The sequence below is a fragment of the Oncorhynchus keta genome, chromosome 11 (genome assembly GCF_023373465.1).
Source record: "Oncorhynchus keta strain PuntledgeMale-10-30-2019 chromosome 11, Oket_V2, whole genome shotgun sequence".
Taxonomy (NCBI): Eukaryota; Metazoa; Chordata; class Actinopteri; order Salmoniformes; family Salmonidae; genus Oncorhynchus; species Oncorhynchus keta.
In genome coordinates this window covers 46,139,328-46,160,734 of record NC_068431.1, presented here as the reverse complement: position 1 = coordinate 46,160,734, position 21,407 = coordinate 46,139,328, and the positions used below count along the sequence as shown (strand labels likewise).

Sequence of the window (21,407 nt, the reverse complement as noted above, 5' to 3'; positions counted from 1 at the left end):
TTCAACATGTAAAATTAACTCGTCCTAGAGGTTTAGATATGCTTTAAAAGGCATAGCAGTTCATTTGAATCCTTAAGGTTTGTGCAATCAACAATGCAAAATGACTACAAGCAGACAAGAATATGTTCACTTTTAATTATGACAATGAAATGCTTGTTATCTAGTAATCCAGGAGGGGAATAAGAATCAAAAGGGAATAAGTGACCATTTAAAAAGCTCCACAATCATTCCTATTCACTTTATGAAAGCGACATCTGGGATCTTTCCATGAGCCTGAGGAGAAACAGAAGTTCAGTATGAAGCTCTTAAGGGTACAAAACATTAAGAGACATTCAGTCAAACGAAAGCAACACATTGCTCCATTCGATATACTAGGATCAAGCACTTACCTTAAGGTCTGTGAAGACCTGCCCTGCTCGGTTGAAATCCCACTCATTGTCCTGCAGGCATCTGAAATACATTGATCAAGTAAATTAAAACCCAACATCATGAAGCAGTGTTTCACTACTTGAGCCCACTTAGAATCTAGGCCATGGCTGCAGATCTGTAGAGAGAAGGCACCCAGTGTCCTGTCTGAAGCATAAGCGCTACTGCGTTGCAACCTAGCGGTGGCAAAAGTCCTGGTGTGCCCATGTAAATTACAATAAGCCCTCAAATGTTTTTGGCTCTAAAATAAGTTTGTGCTGAAACAGACCAATCACAGGCCCCGGTTGACTCAGGCAGTATGAAAACGACTACGTCGACCATGACCCTTTGCTAGTTACGGCCACTTTCAACGTGATTCTTTGTTGGTACCATTCAGAAACATGGCACGCTTCAATTCAAATGCTTAAAATCGGGAGTTTTCTATAGGAACAAGTGGATGACATCAGCACTACCACTATCTACTGGTTTTAGTGTCTGAAGATCCTAATCACATTCTGCGCATGTTTTTTTTAGATCTACTTTACACACACGGTCCCACTGTCAATTGTGAATTATGCATATTACAGGTGTATCGTCCATGCAGCATCTGCATACCAACCATTTGATCTCAATCAGTTTCAAGGGGAGATGCTTTAGAACTTGAGTTAAACGGTGTGTTTCGAATTATGTACAGTGAGCAACCTTTGGCGTAAAACTGTAGCATAGCCTACCTGGGTCTAATTTAATCAATGTACATATTTTGCATAGTGGCGCTCTGTTGAATTATGGCTACATGATTACAAAAATGGACCAATCTATCCTCCTAAAATCTTAAAATGAGATGTTTTTTGTCTTACAGTAACGTTATGCTGTTATGTACAATACTATCATTATGTGATCTTGCAGACATTGATTCAGCTTTGATCTAACTTTATTAGACAAGCAGCATTCACTAGAGTAGCCTGTACTCTTAGAGCACAGACTGCGTAAGTAGAGAATCATGCGCAGACGCTTCAGAGCCTTTCGCTGTCGGGAAGAGGGTCCAGAAAAGTTAGATCCGCAGCCACTCTGTAAAATCTAATGCAAGTTAACTGTGTGCCACTCACTTCTGGGACCATTCCAGGTTCATGCCGGACTTTAGGGAGAAGGCAGAAAGCATCTCTTGCTGGGGAGCTGAGAGGGTGGGGACAGGGCTGCTGGATGGTGTGGGGGCGGGTGCAACAAAGGCCCGCCGGATCTCCTCAGTTGTAGCATTACGAACAAAAAGCTCGTCGTTTACTATGCAAAGACTGTTGAAACAAAGACAAACAAGAAAAGACGACATTACACATTTCCATTATCTTTTATTATACTGAGTTACAGTCAAGTCATCTAGCAGAGTTGTCAATACACTGCTCGTCAAACATCTCATTCCAAAATCATGAGCATTAATACTGCTATAACAGCCTCCACTCTTCTGGGAAGGTTTCCCACTAGATGTTGGAACATTGCTGCGGTGACTTGCTTCCATTCAGCCACAAGAACATTAGTGATGTTGGGTGTTTAGGCTTGGCTTGCAATCGGCGTTCCATTTCATCCCAAAGGTGTTCGATGGGGTTGAGGTAAGGGCTCTGTGCAGGCTAGTCAAGTTCTTCCACACCGACCTCGACAAACCACTTTTTAAAAAATTTGACCCCTTTTTCTCCCCAATTTCGTGGTATCCAATTGTTGTAGTAGCTACCATCTTGTCTCATCGCTACAACTCCCGTACGGGCTCGGGAGAGACGAAGGTTGAAAGTCATGCGTCCTCCGATACACAACCCAACCAAGCCGCACTGCTTCTTAACACAGTGCGCATCCAACCCGGAAGCCAGCCGCACCAATGCGCCATTGGAGGAAACACCGTGCACCTGGCCACCTTGGCCACCTCATTTGACTCATTTGAAGGGGTGTCCATATACTTTTGTTAACATAGTATATTGAGGAACCATCTCTATGCTTGTGGTCTGGTACAAATGTCTAGACCTACCTTGTCCCTCCAGCCGGCACTGTGATGAACACCCGAGAAAAAGCTCTGACAGAGTCTCGGGATTTACCTTCAACTAGGGTGAAAGAGACATGGTTAATTACTTTTTTTGCTAATGAAAATGTGGGAAACACTATAATAAGTTTTAAAAGTTTTAAAAAGCATACCTTCTTTGAACACTCCAGTGACTGTGAACGACAGTAACGTGTTCTGTAAAAGTGGAGAGAGAGAAGAGATTGAAGCTATGAAATCAACTGGATGGTCATGCATGCATGAGTTGATGGTTGAATTCTACTCACGGTGAAGGTGTTGACGTCCACATTTAGCGATGCGGTGTCATGGTGCGTTTTGGGCAGTTCGTTCAGGAAAGCCACCACATTCAGACGGGTGTGCTTCAGTAAGCGGAATCGTGTGGCTGAAAGAACAGAGGGCAAGAGGGTTTATTTAAGAACAAAGATGTTACTCTCAATGTAGTCTTTTACTTTGTGTATATGAGTGACTTTCACAACCAAGAGGTTTACTTTATTCAGAGACTAAATTTGCACTGAAAGAGATGACAATGACATCAACCATTACTTCTCAAAACTTTGAACTAGAGAATCAGAAGAGACTCACAGGGATCTTTGAGCTTTTTCAGGTTCCGAGTGTCTTTATGGTAATCTCCGAGACTGCACCTAGAGACAGTGACTGACTATGTTAGAAACAGGTGACAAATAGGTGCTGCTGAGCATGTTTATAATACACTGTTTATGCTGCTGGAGACATTAACAACTAGCCGAGGTGGTACCTGGATGGGTTCTGCATGGTAATGAACATGCTCAAGGAGAAGGTCGCTCCATCATGGTAGGCATCTAACAAAGGTTGTCTGTCCCCGGAGTCATACACACTGTAGTATCTACAAAAAAAAAGGGGGGGGGGGGGTTAAGTTACATCAGAAGATGTTCTACCTATTGCAGATCAATTTGTCGTTTAAAGAATAATCAAAATTACATCAAATAATTCTCCCCTTTTGTTCTAACCATTTATAACAATAATATACATTTTAGCAAGTCAGTGTTTTGGGTTCAGGCTTAGTGTGTACAGTAATAATCTGTATCTGTGGATTCCATCGTCTTTCCCTGTTACACATATAAAGAGCTAAGTGCAAACTCACTGTTGTAGGAAGGCGAGGATGGGAGTCTTGATCTCTTCTGAGCAGAAGTAGCTGGCCTGTGACAGCAGTCAAAAGTAAAGAAATTGTCAAGTAAAGAAAAATCTCCTATTTTGACAAAGGTGATTACATGCACAGCCCCGAATGATAAACAATTGTTTGTATGTATTACCTTGCAGGGTGGAAGGGCAGCAGGAGTCACCTCCACATCAAAGACTATAGGAGGGGGGAGATCCTGACCATCCTAGTGAGAGACAGAGAGAGGTCAAGGAGAGAACTAAAATAACTCATGAAAGAGTTGAAAAGGTTTCACAAATACAATTATAATAATATCAAAAACGGAATGGAAAAGGATGAATTTAGAATCCTTACCAGTTTGAGAAGCCTGGGGAACCTCTCTCTCACCGTGCTGTCCGACATTCACAAAAACACAGAAGATACAAGAGACGGGAGTTAGTGCTGCTGACCAAATATAAGAGACTTTGAGTCATCCCCCTGAATACCATTTAACCACACACACACACACACACGTTTGCTCATGCACTCACAGCCTCATCCATGGATAATAATCTCTAATAGCTGCCCAAATGTTGATATAATCCCCGTCCAGACAATTAACAAAAATTAGGGGAGGAATTTGGCCAAAGACCAATGGACTTGATTTGACATTATCAGGGTGGTTTGAACTTCATATTTGATTGTTCAGGATAGACCACACCCATGCCTGATCATGAACTAATCAGCTCTGCATATCAGTGAAGAGGTACTTAATGTTACACGTCCTCATGTACTAATATGAACAGGGATACAGATAATACAGATAAATCAAATGTCAAATAAATCTACGGTGACAGTCCCGATTTCGCCACCCACCCCGGCCCCCTTTCCTGTGGCAATGTACTCACCCCTTTGTGATACTCACCGTCCCCCCTACACGCCGAAACACACTGACACACGCTGTCTTGGAAGGGGTGGTAGGGGTAGGGGTGTGAACGTTGGTTGTGAGCGCTCATACCAACAAGAGAAAGATCAGTGCTTTTCACACGCATAGGGGAGTGGACTGGTAATTCAGACGTGTGATGTGGCCAATGTGATTGGTAGAGTCCACAAGGGTGGTACCGTAGTAAAACTAGATGTTGCATGTTTGAGCTGTCCGATACACACGTCATAGAACCAAGAGATAGTGAAATGGAATCTAAAGACTGCAGGGATGAGATGAAGAGGTGATGATAGAGACGGTTGGAGATGAATGAATTACATGAAGCAGGGTTATGAGGGGTTAATCCGTTACATAAAGGCTGGTTAAAGTTACACCCTGTCGTTTCATGTAGAAAGCAACTACACACTTGCCATCAGTGTATTTCACCAAAGCCATAGCGATATGTAGAACAGAGGGGGATGGAGGGAAGCGCTAGACTTATGGTAACATAGAACAAGACAGAGTCGCCGTATCAAACCAAAACAGCAAAGGGGAGTTCACGAAAAGCTTTGATAGATGATGCAATGTCACTAGGAGTAGAAAACAAGTAAGTTGAGGAGGCCATGCACAGCATCCCCTTCAGATGAAGAAAATACACACAAATAGAACTGAAAAGATAAACAGAGTGATAGAGAACATGAAAGTTGGGCCCTGAGCACCACTACAGACAGAGCACTATTGGAAATAGCTCTTTGTTGCTTGCATTGATTGACGCAAGAATGATACTGCATCTCACACAACGCATTTTGTACCAGAATAAATTAGAAATTACATTTTGGACCCCACTTTAACTTTAACATTCCGGGGGTGGTTAAAAATAAATAAGGCATTCAAGCAAAGGTGTTTTTGTTTGATATTTTTAGGGAAACATGTTGAGAGCGATATCTGAGGACTTGATCAGTGAACATTGACATGACTGCATGTCTTTATGCCCACAGAAACTTTAAGAGTCATATCCTTAAAAGGAAATCAACTTCCTATATTGAAATCCCACTGATTGAGGGTCTCTCAATAAATGCATCTTTGTGTCCCTCATTTTCAAAGCCTCTCCTCCTCTCTGGCTGTTACATTCTGAGGACGTGTCCACCAACCTGCGAAAAACAAACAAGCCTTGAAGTAAAGGCATGTTAGACTTAAGGGAATTATGAGAAAGCTTGTATTTGGGGACTCTGCTTGGCTTTGTGGAAACCTCTCTCCCTCTCCAACCCCAGGCCTGTAGAGCAAATCTTCACCTTCGTTTTCTTCTTCACTTCAATGTCTTCTTTGCTTAGCATATACTGCATGTACGTGCGTGCGTACGATGTGGCCAGATGCACGGCTGTGCCTGTCTTAGGTTGTCCCGGTATCAAAGGTGGGATCTTACCCGTCATTGGCTAACCAGCCCTCTTCACTGGCCACATTTCAGGACCCGTTATAGGGGAGGATGGAAGGAGGTACCATAGCCCAATCAGCATGTAGCACAAGCAGATAGTAAATACCATGTTTCCCATGTTTCCCATATGAATATTTAAGGAATCCCTTTTCACAATGCAATTTTCTTAATCCAAGCTCCTCCCAAAGTATGGGTCTCAATGACTACTACGGGTCAAAATGCTGTGGTCAGTATTATCCAAGATAAGTGTGTGTGTGTGTGTGCTCGATCAAATACTTCTCGACATTTAAATTATATGGATTTCCTTTCTTTATGTAAACATTTTATTCAGAGGTGTCTGTAGGGGGCACAGGGCCATCTCCACTGCAGAAAAAGATGGAAGGTAAAGATGAGCTGCAGAGTTTCGGAGAGGTAGAGCGAGACAGACAAAGAGCACTCAGACAGTTGAACCTGCATCTAGAAGGGGGGAGGGGTGGAGAATAATTAAAGTGATAGATGTAGCCATTATCCTCAAATACACCATGTGTTAAGCTGGTTAATGTTGAGGTATATGGCGTGAAGAGGTTAATGGTTTGATCATGTCAAACCTTCGGCAGGTATGGCATGCATGGACCTTAAATTAAAAGAATCATAAAGGTGGCATTACATTTGAATTCTGGTGCTTCCCCACAAGCATTGAGTAGGGTATTTGTAGGATTCCAACATAAACCAAAACATTGTCTAAGAACAGATCATCTGAAATCTTAACTTCTTCACCACATATGTTATTGTAGTAAAGTGGGAGGGCTCAGTGACAGGCTCTCTGATAGGATGGTGTTCACTAAGCCACTCCAGTTCTTTCAAATTTGAGCGGCGAGTTACTATTCAGTAGTACCACACCCAACATGTCCTTCCTGAATCATATAATCCATAAATAACATAATTTCCCGCAGCACGGGAATTTTCGGAATACATTCAAGTTCCCCCCTGAAATACAGGGAATAGAGAGCTAAACTACCCCCCCATACACCTCACAACACACTGTCAGCATCATACTATTACCCACCCACCCATCCTGAGCACAGACTGACCTTATGTAAGAAGCATGGTCCTTGAAATAGTCGCAAAGGGGATTCCTCTCCAGCCATAGCTCCACCAGCTTAAGACCCTTGATCCTATCCAGCTCACGCTCTGTCTTTAACTGGAATGGTAGGGACAATAAAATCTAATCAAACAGCCAGTAGCCTAATTGATACTCTAAAGACCTGACAGAGAGAGAACTCCTAGTCCCCAAGAGTAGTCAATTTACTAAATGAATTATGTGGATAACTGAAAAGCAACAGAACTTTGTGCAATCCCCGTAAAGATCAGTGTTTGAGTAACAACCCATTGTGACTCAACCAGACCCGATCTCCTCACCTCATTATGAGAAAGATTGAGTGTCTTCAAGTTTGGAGCCTTGTTGACCAGCTCTGACAGGTCATCCAGCCTAAACAGCTTGTTGTTGCTGATGTTCAGACAAACAAGCTATGGAAGGAAACAAGTAGGGATCAGTGGAAAGGAAAGCATACATATTATTCAGCTACAAGTAAGGGCCACATCCATACCTCTGGAATGTTCTCCTCAATTATCTTAATAACAGCGTGCATAGAGTTCTTTCTGTTCAATGTCACATCAATGTTCTGGGAAACCAGGTCTGTGAAAATCAGGGAAGCGTAGGACTGTTAGATGGCACTACCAAAATCCATGTCATATAATGTAAATGTACAGTGAAAAATATTTGATGTGACTAACTGCTCTTGCCGTGTGCTTACCTGGGTCTATCCGGATGTTGTTCAAGTCCAGGGCTTGTTGAGAGCCATCAAAGCGTTTAGCCATGCATTGCTAATGAGGGGAAAAAGGGTTTTAATAGACATTCAGCCCATACATCTCCATACATAATAATATACTTTATTAAAACCCATCACTCCATCTTCTATTCATTAACAGCGGGTCTCCTTGTCTTACCTTTAGGTGCTCCAGATCAGCTGGCTTTAGTTCAGACTGAAGAAAGGAGGGTGGAGGACAGGGATTCATCAGTACAGTCACCTGGAAAGATGGAAGTTGGAGGAGTGAATGGCATGTCTTCTAATGAGTATCCCCAAGGGGAAATGGTTCTCCTTGAATTCCATTTGGAAGCCCTAATCATTAACCACCGCTTGACCCCTTCTCAAGATCCTAATGATGGTCCTATCCTTACTGATTTGCCATCCTCAAACCATTAACCTGGCCTCAGCTGTTTTTATATCAATATCAAATCATTTCTGGGTAACAATTAAGTACCGTACTGTAATAATCTCCATTAAAATGGGCAAAAATAGCCTTTGAGCGAAAAACTATTTCTCAATAAATACGTTTGCTAGGACTGCCTGGCTGTGGTGTGAGTTGAGGGGAAAACTGAAAACTAGCCGTTATTTGGACATCTTTGTTATTGTTCTAAAAAACAAAATTTACCGCATGGTGATGTCACCATGCAAAGCCGAAAGTTCCACCCATGCAAATCTGCTGATTAGTAGGTCCTGTGTAGTCCAGCAACAATCAGGAAATAATATATCTTATTTATTTTTAAATGTTTTAAATCTCACTTTTACAGTGTTAGTTTCATCAGATGTTGTTGTACAATATGATATAAAACTAGGTCTGTCCTTGACTAAAACAGAAAGTTCTGTTCTTTTGGCCAATCGATTGGTCAAAAAAATAAGAACATGTACGTGTATTTCTCCATATACACACACACCCTGTGTTGTAGTAAAAATCAACTATATGTATTGAGCTCGCGGTTTGATGAAACAAGACATACCTCAAGAGGGTGCCAGAGATCTAGATAACCAAAAAAAAGTGGAAAAAAACTTAACCTGACCCAATTTTTCTCCTCACTCAGATTCTGCTATTACGCTCCTGAAGTTGACAGTAATAAGCTACGTGAGGAGTCGGCAACCTTTCTCATGTTGAATGCCAATTCATCTTACTATTTCTACCGGTCTGCATGCCAGTTATGGTTTTCAGACAATGACTAAATTGACAAAACTCGTAAATGAAATAAACCAAAACTTGATTCTCACAAGTGTAGTATACAGTGGTTCCTCCTTTAAAAGTTGCGCCATACTGCGGCACACCTTGTGTGCTTCAGCAGCACGTCATTTAATTATCAGCCATTTTTCCTGTTACTGCAAGTTATTGCTAGTTTGACCACCAGAGGGCATTCCGTATTGGCATTACCAGAGAATTTAAAACCTTTTTATAATAATAATAATATATGCCATTTAGCTGACGCTTTTATCCAAAGCGACTTACAGTCATGTGTGCATACATTCTACGTTTTTTGTAATAACATAGTATATGGGATTGATTTTAATGAATGTGGCTCAATTTGATTAATATTATGGTGAGAGAAAAACTAAACTCTCAGGGTGGAATGGAAAATATGGTGATGTACAACATGACTGCCGGGAGTAGGCTACAGGATTGGAGTATTCTAAATTGTTTGCCTTCATTAGACAACTTTTTTCCAATATTTCTGTAAATCAGTGATATTTATTCCCATAGTAATTCATTATGGATCCATAACTAAATCAACATCTGCATTTTGAAAGTATTTATCATTATTTTATTAAGGAAATGTGTTTGTTTATTAGGCTACTGTGCAGTCAACAATACATACTATAGAAAACATGGGAAAGTCCCTAATTCCTTACATAAGGGAGAGCAGGCCATGTCTGTACAACATAATGCAGGGCACGCGGGAGACACTGCTCTTGATCGTATCACTGATCTTTAATACGCTTTACATATTGTCCTCACAGCCTCCGTTAGAGCTTTTGTGAGTTTTTTTAAAAATTAGCACTGTTATGTAGACCTAGCCACACCCACATCCATTCCACGCATGGAAAGGGGTTGGAGGTGAAGTTAAACAAATAAGTGCTACCAAATATAACAATATGCATTTCAAAAATATTCAAATCAAGTGTGTACATAAAACGTATTAAACACAATGGGGACATCGACCTACCAAGCAAGTTTTCATAAATCCTTGGGTACAGTGTAAGAAAAACATCATTTATGTTCAAATTTACAACAACATACAAATAATGTCTGGAGGGTGAAAATCCAAAAACATTCTGGCTGATTTTATTTTGTGGCTGGCAGTTGGCACGGACCAATTTATCACGCAAATAAAACATGCCAGTGTTTCTTGACTGCATCTCCCACTTTTTGCGAGTTCAAAGTATATGTAGTTGTGAACATTAGGGAGGGTTCTTTAGCGGGTCTTTTTTGTAGCAGGTCATCTCGTGTTTTCCCCAATGCCAAATTAAGAGCTTCTTCCACACATTGTGGAGAGTAACCTCTTCTTAGAAACCTATTGCGCATCTCTGCTGCTTTTTCTAGATAGTCCTGAAAATGATTTGTTCCAAGTTCCAACAAATAATAATACTTTTCCCCCTTTCCACGTTAAAGAGTCCAATTGATAGTTTAGCCACAATCGGTCCCAACCCCAATGAATACATTTGGGCACAGTCGATAGCATGCTGGACATCGGGCTAGAGTGTTGAGGGTTCGAAACCTGCTCCCTGCTTGTTATAATGATACACCTGGTATTGGATATGGCTGGGAAAAAAACTTGCTTAAATAGGGATTTTTGTAAATTAACTTTATGACAAAATAATACGCACAATCGTTTGCCTCTACATTAACTAACATATTCCTCTCAATTGTACAGTTTTTGCTGGACTAGTTATGACACTATAACTACATACATTTGCTTCCCTGTAATGTTTTGTCAGCCATCTTTGCTGAAGTCACACTCGATATGATTAGTCATATAAAAACCTTGGGATCCAAATGCATAATGAGTGCTCTAATTCCTCCTTGTGGTGGTCTGGAGCAATGAAGCCGTGACACTGGGTACCTTCAAGTCCCGCAGTGTAAACTCGCAACTTTTAAAGCAGGAACCTCTGTAGGTTGTGCACTCTGCCAACAATGTGTCCACTACGACAATGATAACGGGAAGACTGGAATAATAATATTGAATGCATTAAGATAAATTCCCAAAATCAAAGTAACAAACACTGTAGATTAGAAATTATAGGAATTAACGGTAAATGTACAACTGGTGATATATGTAATGGGGAATTGAATACACTAACAATTCACACAATGAAGTTATGAAATAATATACATGCACAAATTGGTGGGAGAGAGCGCATTCTGGAGAGAGAAGTGGTATATCCGACATCTGCATTGGCCGTGCAGCATTTATGACGATACGGCCTCAGCAGAAGTCAGGGCATTCATACTTCTTGAGCTTTGTGGAGCAGTTGTCAATGAAGTGAGTTTGTGTTTTCTATAGGATAAACCGCCCCCATCTACCATCAACCAATCATGTCAATGCAGAGTTATACAGAGCCCTCCGCATTGTTACAAAATTTGGGAGGTGCAAGGTGATGGGGTACTGAGCTCGATTTGGCCTCTGCAGGCTCCGCAATTGCTTCACACCCTGCATATGGCGCATCCGACCACATCTTCAGATCAAACATAAATTGTCTTTTAGTTGAGGCCTCCGCAATGGATTAGTTTCTGAGATGGGTGGGTGCATGCATACACACACACACACACACACACATAAATCCTCATGACATGATGCGTTTTCATGTCTGGTTCCCAGTCTGCCAAAATGTTCCACTTAACACTAATTGATAAAACTGGCAGAGATCTTGTGGAAGGGGAAAAAAAATTGTACCTTGTAGCCTTCTTTGTCTGTGATCTTCCGAGATACCTTTAACAAGGCATTCGCAGTGATGGAATCGTCAATATAGAACTGTGCTCGGTTGCCCTCTACTTGGTACTTTGGAAAACAGAGGTGTAGAAAGAACGTAGTTTAGGTTATATTAAAAACAATCAAATGAAACAATTTCAAGGGACATGGGAATTAAACTATTTATGGACTAACTTGACCACGCAAAAGAGCCATTAGGCAGTGGTCACTTACATGTACTGGGGTGAAGGGTATAGAGCAGATACTCTGCAGAGCTGTTATGAGCCAGTCTTTGTCATATTTCTTTCCATAGGGGACCTGTAAGAGTCACAAATTAGCATTGGTTAATTACAATCCAATCGATGACAGCTTAGTAGATCAGTAAAGCCACCCAATTCATTCACAATGTTGACTCACAAATATCTTGAACCAGGTATTGCGGCCATCTCCACCTCCATCCCCTCTGTTATTACCACGACCCCTGTGACCTCCTCCACCTCTGCGGCCACGATCAAAGCGGTCATCACCACGGCGATTCGGCCTTCCGTAAGGGTTACTGGCAAGGTAAAACCATGAGAGGGTTAAAAGGATAACTTCTATGATAAAACCTATAAACATTTTAAATTAAATATTCCAGCTAATTTGCATGACAAACCCACAATCTGTGTTGGGAGGACCCATCTTGGGAGTTGCTGTCTGTCATTGCCACATCTCCATCCTCATCGTCAAATCTCGCTCTGGGTCCCTGGCCGCCACTGCCTTTTTGGCCACCACGATATCTTGTTCTTGTCCCTGGTGCTCCTGGCCCCTGGTCACTATACATATGGGCCCTAAAAGGACCCCTGCCTTTGCGGTTGCGGAACGTTTGTCCTCCAACTCTGTCATCGTGATCTGATGGACAAAGTCACAAAAATGTGTTTTTGCTTTCACAGAATAAGTACTTCAACAAGGTCACGGCAATTAGCCTGGTATTGGCCCATATTTATTGTCATCGTCGTCTGTTATCATGCATGTTTGGCAGAAGCGCTAGCTAAATGCACTCTTTTACTACGCCAACACGTTCTGACTTGCAGCCACGTTACGATGTAGTTAGCTAGCTAGCTGTGGAATTACTCAACGTTGCTGTTGGCTAGTTAACTAGTTACCTAACGTTACTTCTGTCACACAAGAGGTGTGAATGTTAGCTAGCCAGATATATATGCTCTCCGAGTGAGTATCAGCATGCGAGCCATGGGTCCAGTGTAATAAAATAAAAACAGTGCTAACTAACTTAAAAACCACAAATAGCTGGCTGGCTAGCTAGCTACAGTATCTAGCTGCTTTCTGCGGATAACCCCTAACGTTCGCTGGCTAACTTGTTTATGTAGTTAGTTAACGTTAGCTACCTACGTATCAATTGATAGTTACTGTCGTATTACATTTAGTATTACGAAAAAAACTTTAGCTGACAAGGAAGAACATAGCTGTTAACAGGTTTGTTAGCGAACGTCAGTTAGCTAAGCCACAACAGCTAGCTAACGCGTTAGCTAACTAACCCTCATCGTACCGTTCTGGTAACGTGAATCGTCGGCTGTTGACATAATCAGGAACCGAACATACACTTAACACGAAGACGTAAGTCCAATAATACTGGATAATATCACTTCTATATGTAGATCAATTCGAGTTTATCATCCGTAGCTAGCAAAGACATTCACTTTGTTCGTAGCATATTGCAATGTATGACCCCGCAGTCTGAGCATGTGCATTCGATTTGAACTCGTTTTGCTCACAACACGATCTGATAATGACGTCATGAACACTTAATTCTCTAGCATTGTCTTCAATACACGTATTATGTGTGTGTTGTCCTCAGATGTTGGATCTCACACTGATCTCAGTGTGTGCATTTCTTTTATTTTTTGTTTCATAGTAGGCCTACCTGGGCCCATATTTATAAAGCATTTCAGAGTATGTGCTGGGCTGGTCTAGGATCTGATGCCTAGTTAAATAAAATTAAGAATCCGTTTGGCCTTTAGATTATTATGAATGAACAGGGGGTACCTGATCCTAGAGATGACCAGGGATGTTCTCTTGATAAGTGCGTGAATTGGTCCATTTTTTGTCCTGCTAAGCATTCAAAATGTAACGCGTACTTTTGGGAGTTGGGTAAATGTATGGAGTAAGAAGCACATAATTTTCTTTAGGAATGTAGTGAAGTTAAAAGTAGTCAAAAATCTAAATAGTTAAGTACAGATACCCCCAAAAACTACTTAAGTAGTACTTTAAAGTATTTTTCTGAAGTACTTTACACCACTGGCTTTTTTCAACATTGGTGTGCACTAGGTACAAAGAAACCCCTGTCATATTTCACATTTCACATCAAAAGCCAGGAAGTTAGAGCAACATCACTGTTTTTCATACTAGAATAACAATACAGACTAACATCCTACTGCTAGGACAAAATTAACTAAAACTACTTCACCAGAAAATAACCTCATATTTGTTGTCTATCCTTAACATATGAAACAGATCTATTGGTACTCTCCATGCGTTGTGTTTTCTCAAAATAAATCACTTAGGCCAGTGGTCCCAGTTGAGCATCATTTATTTCTGCTGTTGTTAAATGGGAAACAGCACGTTATTTGTGCAGGGTTTAACGGTATTGATGGCTGTCGATGGCAAAATCCCTTGCATCACATTTTCATACTGGGGAGACCTGACGTTCGCGATCTCCCCCTATCTGCAAGCGGGGCCAATCACAACACACCTTATTGTCAGAGTTGAACTAACCAATAAGAATGCTTGAACATTAAATACACATTTCTTTAGAGGCAAGTGGAAACATAACCAACCCCGTTACACATACACATGCAATCTGGTTTCCGAGCCGGTCACGGGTGCACCTCAGCCACACTCAAGGTACTAAACGACATCATAACCGCCATCGATAAAAGACAGTACTGTGCAGCCGTCTTCATCGACCTTGCCAAGGCTTTCGACTCTGTCAATCACCAGATTCTTATCGGCAGACTCAGTAGCCTCGGTTTTTCGGATGACTGCCTTGCCTGGTTCACCAATTACTTTGCAGACAGAGTTCAGTGTGTCAAATCGGAGGGCATGCTGTCCGGTCCTCTGGCAGTCTCTATGGGGGTGCCACAAGGTTCAATTCTCAGGCCGACTCTTTTCTCTGTATATATCAATGATGTTGGTCTTGCTGCGGGCGATTCCCTGATCCACCTCTACGCAGACAACACCATTCTATATACTTTCGGCCCGTCATTGGACACTGTGCTATCTAACCTCCAAACGAGCTTCAATGCCATACAACACTCCTTCCGTGGCCTCCAACTGCTCTTAAACGCTAGTAAAACCAAATGCATGCTTTTCAACCGATCGCTGCCTGCACCCGCATGCCCGACTAGCATCACCACACTGGATGGTTCCGACCTTGAATATGTGGACACCTATAAGTACCTAGGTGTCTGGCTAGACTGCAAACTCTCCTTCCAGACCCATATCAAACATCTCCAATCGAAAATCAAATCAAGAGTCGGCTTTCTATTCCCGCAACAAAGCCTCCTTCACTCACGCTGCCAAGCTTACCCTAGTAAAACTGACTATCCTACCGATCCTCGACTTCGGCGATGTCATCTACAAAATCGCTTCCAACACTCTACTCAGCAAACTGGATGCAGTTTATCACAGTGCCATCCGTTTTGTCACTAAAGCACCTTACACTACCCACCACTGCGACTTGTATGCTCTAGTCGGCTGGCCCTCGCTACATATTCATCGCCAGACCCACTGGCTCCAGGTCATCTACAAGGCCATGCTAGATAAAGCTCCGCCTTATCTCAGTTCACTGGTCACGATGGCAACACCCATCCGTAGCACGCGCTCCAGCAGGTGTATCTCACTGATCATCCCTAAAGCCAACACCTCATTCGGCCGCCTTTCGTTCCAGTACTCTGCTGCCTGTGACTGGAACGAATTGCAAAAATCGCTGAAGTTGGAGACTTTTATCTCCCTCACCAACTTCAAACATCAGCTATCTGAGCAGCTAACCGATCGCTGCAGCTGTACATAATCTATTGGTAAATAGCCCACCCATTTTCACCTACCTCATCCCCACAGTTTTTATTTATTTACTTTTCTGCTCTTTTGCACACCAGTATCTCCACCTGTACATGATCATCTGATCATTTATCACTCCAGTGTTAATCTGCAATATTGTAATTATTCCCCTACCTCCTCATGCCTTTTGCACACATTGTATATAGACTCCCCTTTTTTCTACTGTGTTATTGACTTGTTAATTGTTTACTCCATGTGTAACTCTGTGTTGTCTGTTCACACTGCTATGCTTTATCTTGGCCAGGTCGCAGTTGCAAATGAGAACTTGTTCTCAACTAGCCTACCTGGTTAAATAAAGGTGAAATAAATAAAAAATAAACATGTATCAGCTTCATTTTACCTGATTAATAAAGATTGAATGTATTCGCTTTTCATTTATTAAGTTGGGCATTAAAGCTGACCCGTTATATACTGATAAAATTCACATTATCTTGAAGACATTTCAAATAACCTTTTATTCATACTCAAGTCAAAATATTCCATTTGTTTAATTATTACCCTCATTCACATTTGAATTAACCTCACCAATGAAATTTGACACACACATCAGACAATATCTTATTTTCTATAACAGTTTTTACCTATACGGATACTTTTCAACAAAACTCTACCAATTGTAACTTCACTTGTCCTTCATTGCTCCTTGAAACATTAAGTTATCTAAAACAGAAAAAATGACATGTATTTAAAAGAAAAGTAAAATCACGGACCACTTTGGAAACAAGTGTTTAATAAATACTTTTAAGTGCTATCCTCTGGGAATACAATTTACATCTTGCTGTATATGTTTCGACCCAAATAAATTAATTTAAATTCAATACGTGGTGGTCTTTGTAACAGCTCTAAAAAGCATATTTGCTCAAGGAAAGTCATACAATAATGTATTGATTTATATGGTAACCATAATAAAATCAATCAAATCCATTTATAAAGCCATCTTTACATCAGCTGATGTCACAAAGTGCTATACAGAAACCCAGCCTAAAACCCCAAACAGCAAGCAATGCAGATGTAGAAGCACGGTGGCTAGGAAAAACTCCCTAGAAAAAAAGGCAGGAACCTAGGAAGAAACCTAGAGAGGAACCAAGCTCTGAGGGGTGGCCAGTCTTCTTCTGGCTGTGCCGGGTTGAGGTTATACCAGTACATGGCCATGATGTTCAAACGTTCATAGATGACTAGCAGGGTCAAATAATAATCATCATCATCACAGTGGTTGTAGAGGATGCAACAGGTCAGCACCTCAGGAGTAAATGTCAGCTGGCTTTTCATAGCCGAGCATTCAGAGTTAGAGACAGCAGGTGCGGTAGAGAGAGAGAGTCGAAAACAGCAGGTCTGAGACCATAGGCTTCAATCCCAGGCACCAAGACATTCTCAACTATGTTGGTGTACCTGCTCAGTCACATTCCTTAAGATTCATAACATAAAAACCTACCTGCATATTTGCCAGCTATGCCACTCCTTGAACCATGGGAAATGCACAGGAGAAAACTCTCCGTTCCAAACAGGTGGCAGATTCATCAAGTAATTTGATGTTGAAATATCCACCCCCGACTGACATATTCAACACCTGCGTGAAGGGGTGGTTCCACATCAATGGGAAGGAGGCAATAATGGTCCTCCTGCCAAAGATTAATCCACCGAGCATTGACCATCTATGGTCCGTCTAGCTCACGCCCCTTCTGGCAAAGTTGTGAAGGTTTTGTTGCTGAATGGGTGGATATCCAAAAGAACATTTTCAACCAACAGTTTGGCTGCCTCAAGGGATGCTCAACCGCCCAGTGCCTTGTAAGCATGGCAGACCAGTTGTACAGAACGGCAGACACCAGAGGCACCTCCAGCACATGGGTCCTGACAGACTACAGCAAGGCCTTTAATCGTGTGGATCACACCATTGCAATGAAACACATTTTGCAATTATCTGTCTGACCATAGATCGTGCCATGGGTTTGTAACTTCCATTCCATTCCAGCAATACAGTACCATGATACTCTCCTGTGGCCTCCCCCAGGGCACAAGGCTTGGTCCAATTGTATTTGTGGCTCACGTCAAAGGTGCATCAGAGGGCACCCTATCCAACTCCCTTATGTGACACTTCCACCATACAGCAGGACCTCAACCAACTAGCCGACTGGTCAGATCCAAACAAGATTAAGGGAACCGAAGGTTCTTCATGATGAACCATCTTCACCACTTCCATCTCCCGCCGAAGACCTGACAGTCTACACCTGCTTTGTCCGTCCAGTGCTCGATTACGCTGCTCCAGTATGGCACCCAGGTCTCACAACACGACCAACTTGACAAGATCCAACGACGTGCAACCAAAATCATTATGGGCCCCACCTACAGCTCTGCATGCAGTGACCTGGGATTGCAGTCCTTGGAGTCCCACCGCACCCATCCTGCAGATCCTCTGCCCAGAAGCTTGCAAAACCCCAAGATTACAAATGGCTGACAGTGGCAGATCTACCCAATCCAGTCACGAACTGAACCTTCCCCCTCCTCTGACTGACAGACAGCCGGATGTCACACTTTGTGAGACCGCTTAATGCTACTTAACTGTAATATTGTATACTACATCTAATTTTTTCAATTAATTTACTTGTGCTGCAATTCAACTATGAGCTGCACGTGTAAAATTTTAAATAAACCTTAAATATAATGAAGACAACTGTCATTGCTACAATGATTCAGGCAAGGTAATTAAGTAAGCATTTCAAGACTGGAGTGTCACGTTGGCATAAATTATTCATAAATGAGACAGACGCAGGAATGCGTAATAGTTTTTTAAAATTCAGCCCAAATTACAACGTGCGGTGTAAGGGAAGACCAAACAAACACATAACAAAACACAGGGTAGAAACCCAAAACAAAAGAGCGAGGAGTTCCTCAAGTAAAAAACACACGCACAATGATTAACACACGGGACGAGAACCATAATCTGCGCCATCCACGAGGCCACGAATGCCCAAAACACACAGTACAAGTACTCACACACACCAACAGACATTGTGACAATAATCGACCCCACCATGGTGAACAAAGGGCACATAAATACAAGCAGTAGGAATATGGGCCAGGTGTGCGCAATGAAAGTTCCGGACGCGTTGGACGGGCCATTCCCACTGTCTCCCTTAATGGTAGATTATTATGTCACGTTGGTATAGATGATTTGGGAGACAGATGCAGGAATGCGTAATATATATATATATATATATATTTTGTTGCCCAAATTACGGCGTATGTGTAAAGGCACCCGGACGAAGACCAAACAAACACGTAACAAAAACACAGGCCTGAACCCCAAACAAAAGAGCGAGGAGTGGTGGTGAACATTACAGAGTGTTCGTGGGTCTTTTTGTACGAGTTAATCTCGTGTTTTCCCCAATGCCAAATTAAGAGCTTCATCTATACATTGTGGAGAGTAGCCTCTTTTTAGAAACCTATTGCGCATCTCCGCTGCTTTTTCTAGATTGTCCTCTGTGGAGTGGCATATACCCGGCAGTCTGAAAAACTGGCTTCACTGAAGTCCTCTTTTTAATGGTTCAGGGTGGAAGCTGTCCCCCTGTAACATAGTATTTCTGTCTGTTTCTTTTCTATACAGAGTTGTAAACAGGATTCCATTTGATTTATCAATCCACATATCGAGGTAATGAACACGTTTAGTATCACAATCAATAGTGAATGGGAGATTGGGATCAATGCCATTGAGTAATGCCATAAAGTCTGACAGCTCTTCTCCCGTGCCTCCCCATATGCAAAAAATGGCGTCAATATATAGATACCACTTCATGGACTTTATTCAAAAATTGATTTTCGTTTAATGTTAACAAAACGTTCTTCAAAAAGACCCACATAAAGATTAGCATAGCTCGGAGCGAATGTGGAGCCCATCGATATTCCATTCGTTTGGAGGTAATATTCATCATCAAAACATATTCAGCCAACTCTAGAATAAAGTTTGTTGGTGGGTATTCGTTTGTATCTGTCTCAAATAGTCAGCTAGGGCTTCTGGTATGTGGACTCTCGACATATGTGACCAAAATACAGTCTTCTGTTAATCCCATTATTGGTGAGATCTTGTTTATGAAGTCTAGAGTCTTTCACATATGATGGCAATGCTTGCACGTGAGATTTAATAAAAGATTCTACAAAGTTCGACAATGGCTCTAGCATTGAGCCTATTCCTGCAACCACTGGTCTGCCTGAATAATTAAATCAAATGTATTTATAAAGCCCTTTTTACATCAGCCGATGTCACAAAGTGCTAATTGCCTTGTGTTTTAGGTTTGTGTAATTTCGGCAAAATGTACAAGCATATGGCACATTTGCAGCAAAGATATTCATGTTTTGAGATATGGTTATTTAATAGGGCTTGCGCCAGATTAGAGCATATATCCCTTTGGAACACCTGTGTGGGATCAAAACTTAATTTCCTATAGAAACGTTCATTACTTAGTTGTCTCTGAATCTCTTCTTTGTATTTTTCATAGTCTAAAACGACCACAACACTCCCTTGTCTGCAGGTTTGATAACCAAAGTTGAACCTTTCATTAGTTCATTAAGGGCCTGTTCTTCTAAATGCATTCGACTAAACTACAACAGGTATTAATCGAGTTGTTAAATATAGGACAGAATTTGCTTTTGGGTTTAAAATGGGTACCAGTTCTTTGTTGGGTTTCTAGACCTGAAACAGTGTTTTGAGAAAACGTGCTTAAATTTAATCTTGCAAAATAATTTAAACAGATCTACTTTCGTATTGTATGGTTTATCTGTTCATGTAGGTACAAAAGAGAGGCCCTAAGATAAGACAGACTTACACATCAGTGAGCTCTTTTTTGGAGAGGTTAATTACCGCGTCCTGCTGTAGCTCTGTGTCCACGGCTTGTGATCCTGGTCCCCTCTGACCGCTTGCCTCTCCTACGTTGTTAATTTTCTGTTGTGGAGCCTTGTTGTGCTGCTTTCGGGCAACAACAAAAAAACAGTCTGTGTGCGATGGTATCTGTAATATTTGTGTTGTGGAGAAATGACCAGGCAGGAGACGGGAGTACAGTTAGTTTTAGTTTAGTCAAAACCCCTCGTGCTCTACAGTTCCCGGCACCCCAGTGCGCATGTGCATTTCCTATTAGGTGTAGTAACGTAACACTGCCGTAATGCATTACTGCTTAGTAACAGCACAGTAACTAATATAAACAGATGTAGATCCCAGATACTACACTCCTCCCCCATAGTGTTTAACTCCCAGAGAACAAGGTAAATATGTTAGGTAACTATTAATGCAATATCTGAACAATGCATTCTTTAAAAATGTTCAACTACTGGGTTGAAGCAGACTTTTCAGAGCCCAGCACAAATCCAGGGGATTATTCTGCCCCGAAGATGGAGTTTGTGTCCTAATAACTAACCCAGCTAATGTCCTTTGTCTTTCCTTTTATCTAGGACATATTAAAGTGTTTGTTTTACTGTCTGTTACCTCCTTAACCAGCTCAACACACAGGTCAAGCTGTTGAGGTGCCCTTCGCTGTCGAATAGGTATCTCCGCTCCTCCTGGGCTTCCTGTGGTGGGCCAGGTTCAGGTGGAAGGTCAGGCTCTGTCTCTCCTGTACGTCCACA

At 41.7% G+C, this 21,407-nt stretch overlaps 1 protein-coding gene across 2 annotated transcripts; it reads right to left on the bottom strand.

Annotated features, from left to right (window-relative positions):
- Positions 1 to 113: 113 nt before the first annotated feature.
- On the bottom strand, positions 114 to 20,778 carry LOC118390365 (nuclear RNA export factor 1-like). 2 transcript variants are annotated; one of them, XM_035780847.2, is made up of 21 exons: positions 20,615 to 20,778; positions 12,341 to 12,572; positions 12,099 to 12,237; positions 11,916 to 11,999; positions 11,667 to 11,771; positions 7,898 to 7,978; positions 7,705 to 7,774; positions 7,498 to 7,586; positions 7,310 to 7,417; positions 6,982 to 7,091; positions 3,933 to 3,969; positions 3,733 to 3,804; positions 3,564 to 3,619; positions 3,198 to 3,305; positions 3,026 to 3,084; positions 2,710 to 2,825; positions 2,578 to 2,620; positions 2,414 to 2,486; positions 1,512 to 1,694; positions 390 to 450; positions 114 to 273 (listed from the first exon to the last, which is right to left on the bottom strand). In XM_035780847.2, the coding sequence occupies exons 1-21, from the start codon at positions 20,616 to 20,618 to the stop codon at positions 235 to 237; spliced, it is 1,869 nt and encodes a 622-aa protein (XP_035636740.1). In that variant the 5' UTR covers positions 20,619 to 20,778; the 3' UTR covers positions 114 to 234. The 2 variants fall into 2 exon arrangements, with proteins under 2 accessions (XP_035636740.1, XP_035636739.1); XM_035780846.2 differs by lacking the exon at positions 20,615 to 20,778 and adding an exon at positions 13,228 to 13,449.
- Between the last annotated feature and the right edge of the window lie 629 nt (positions 20,779 to 21,407).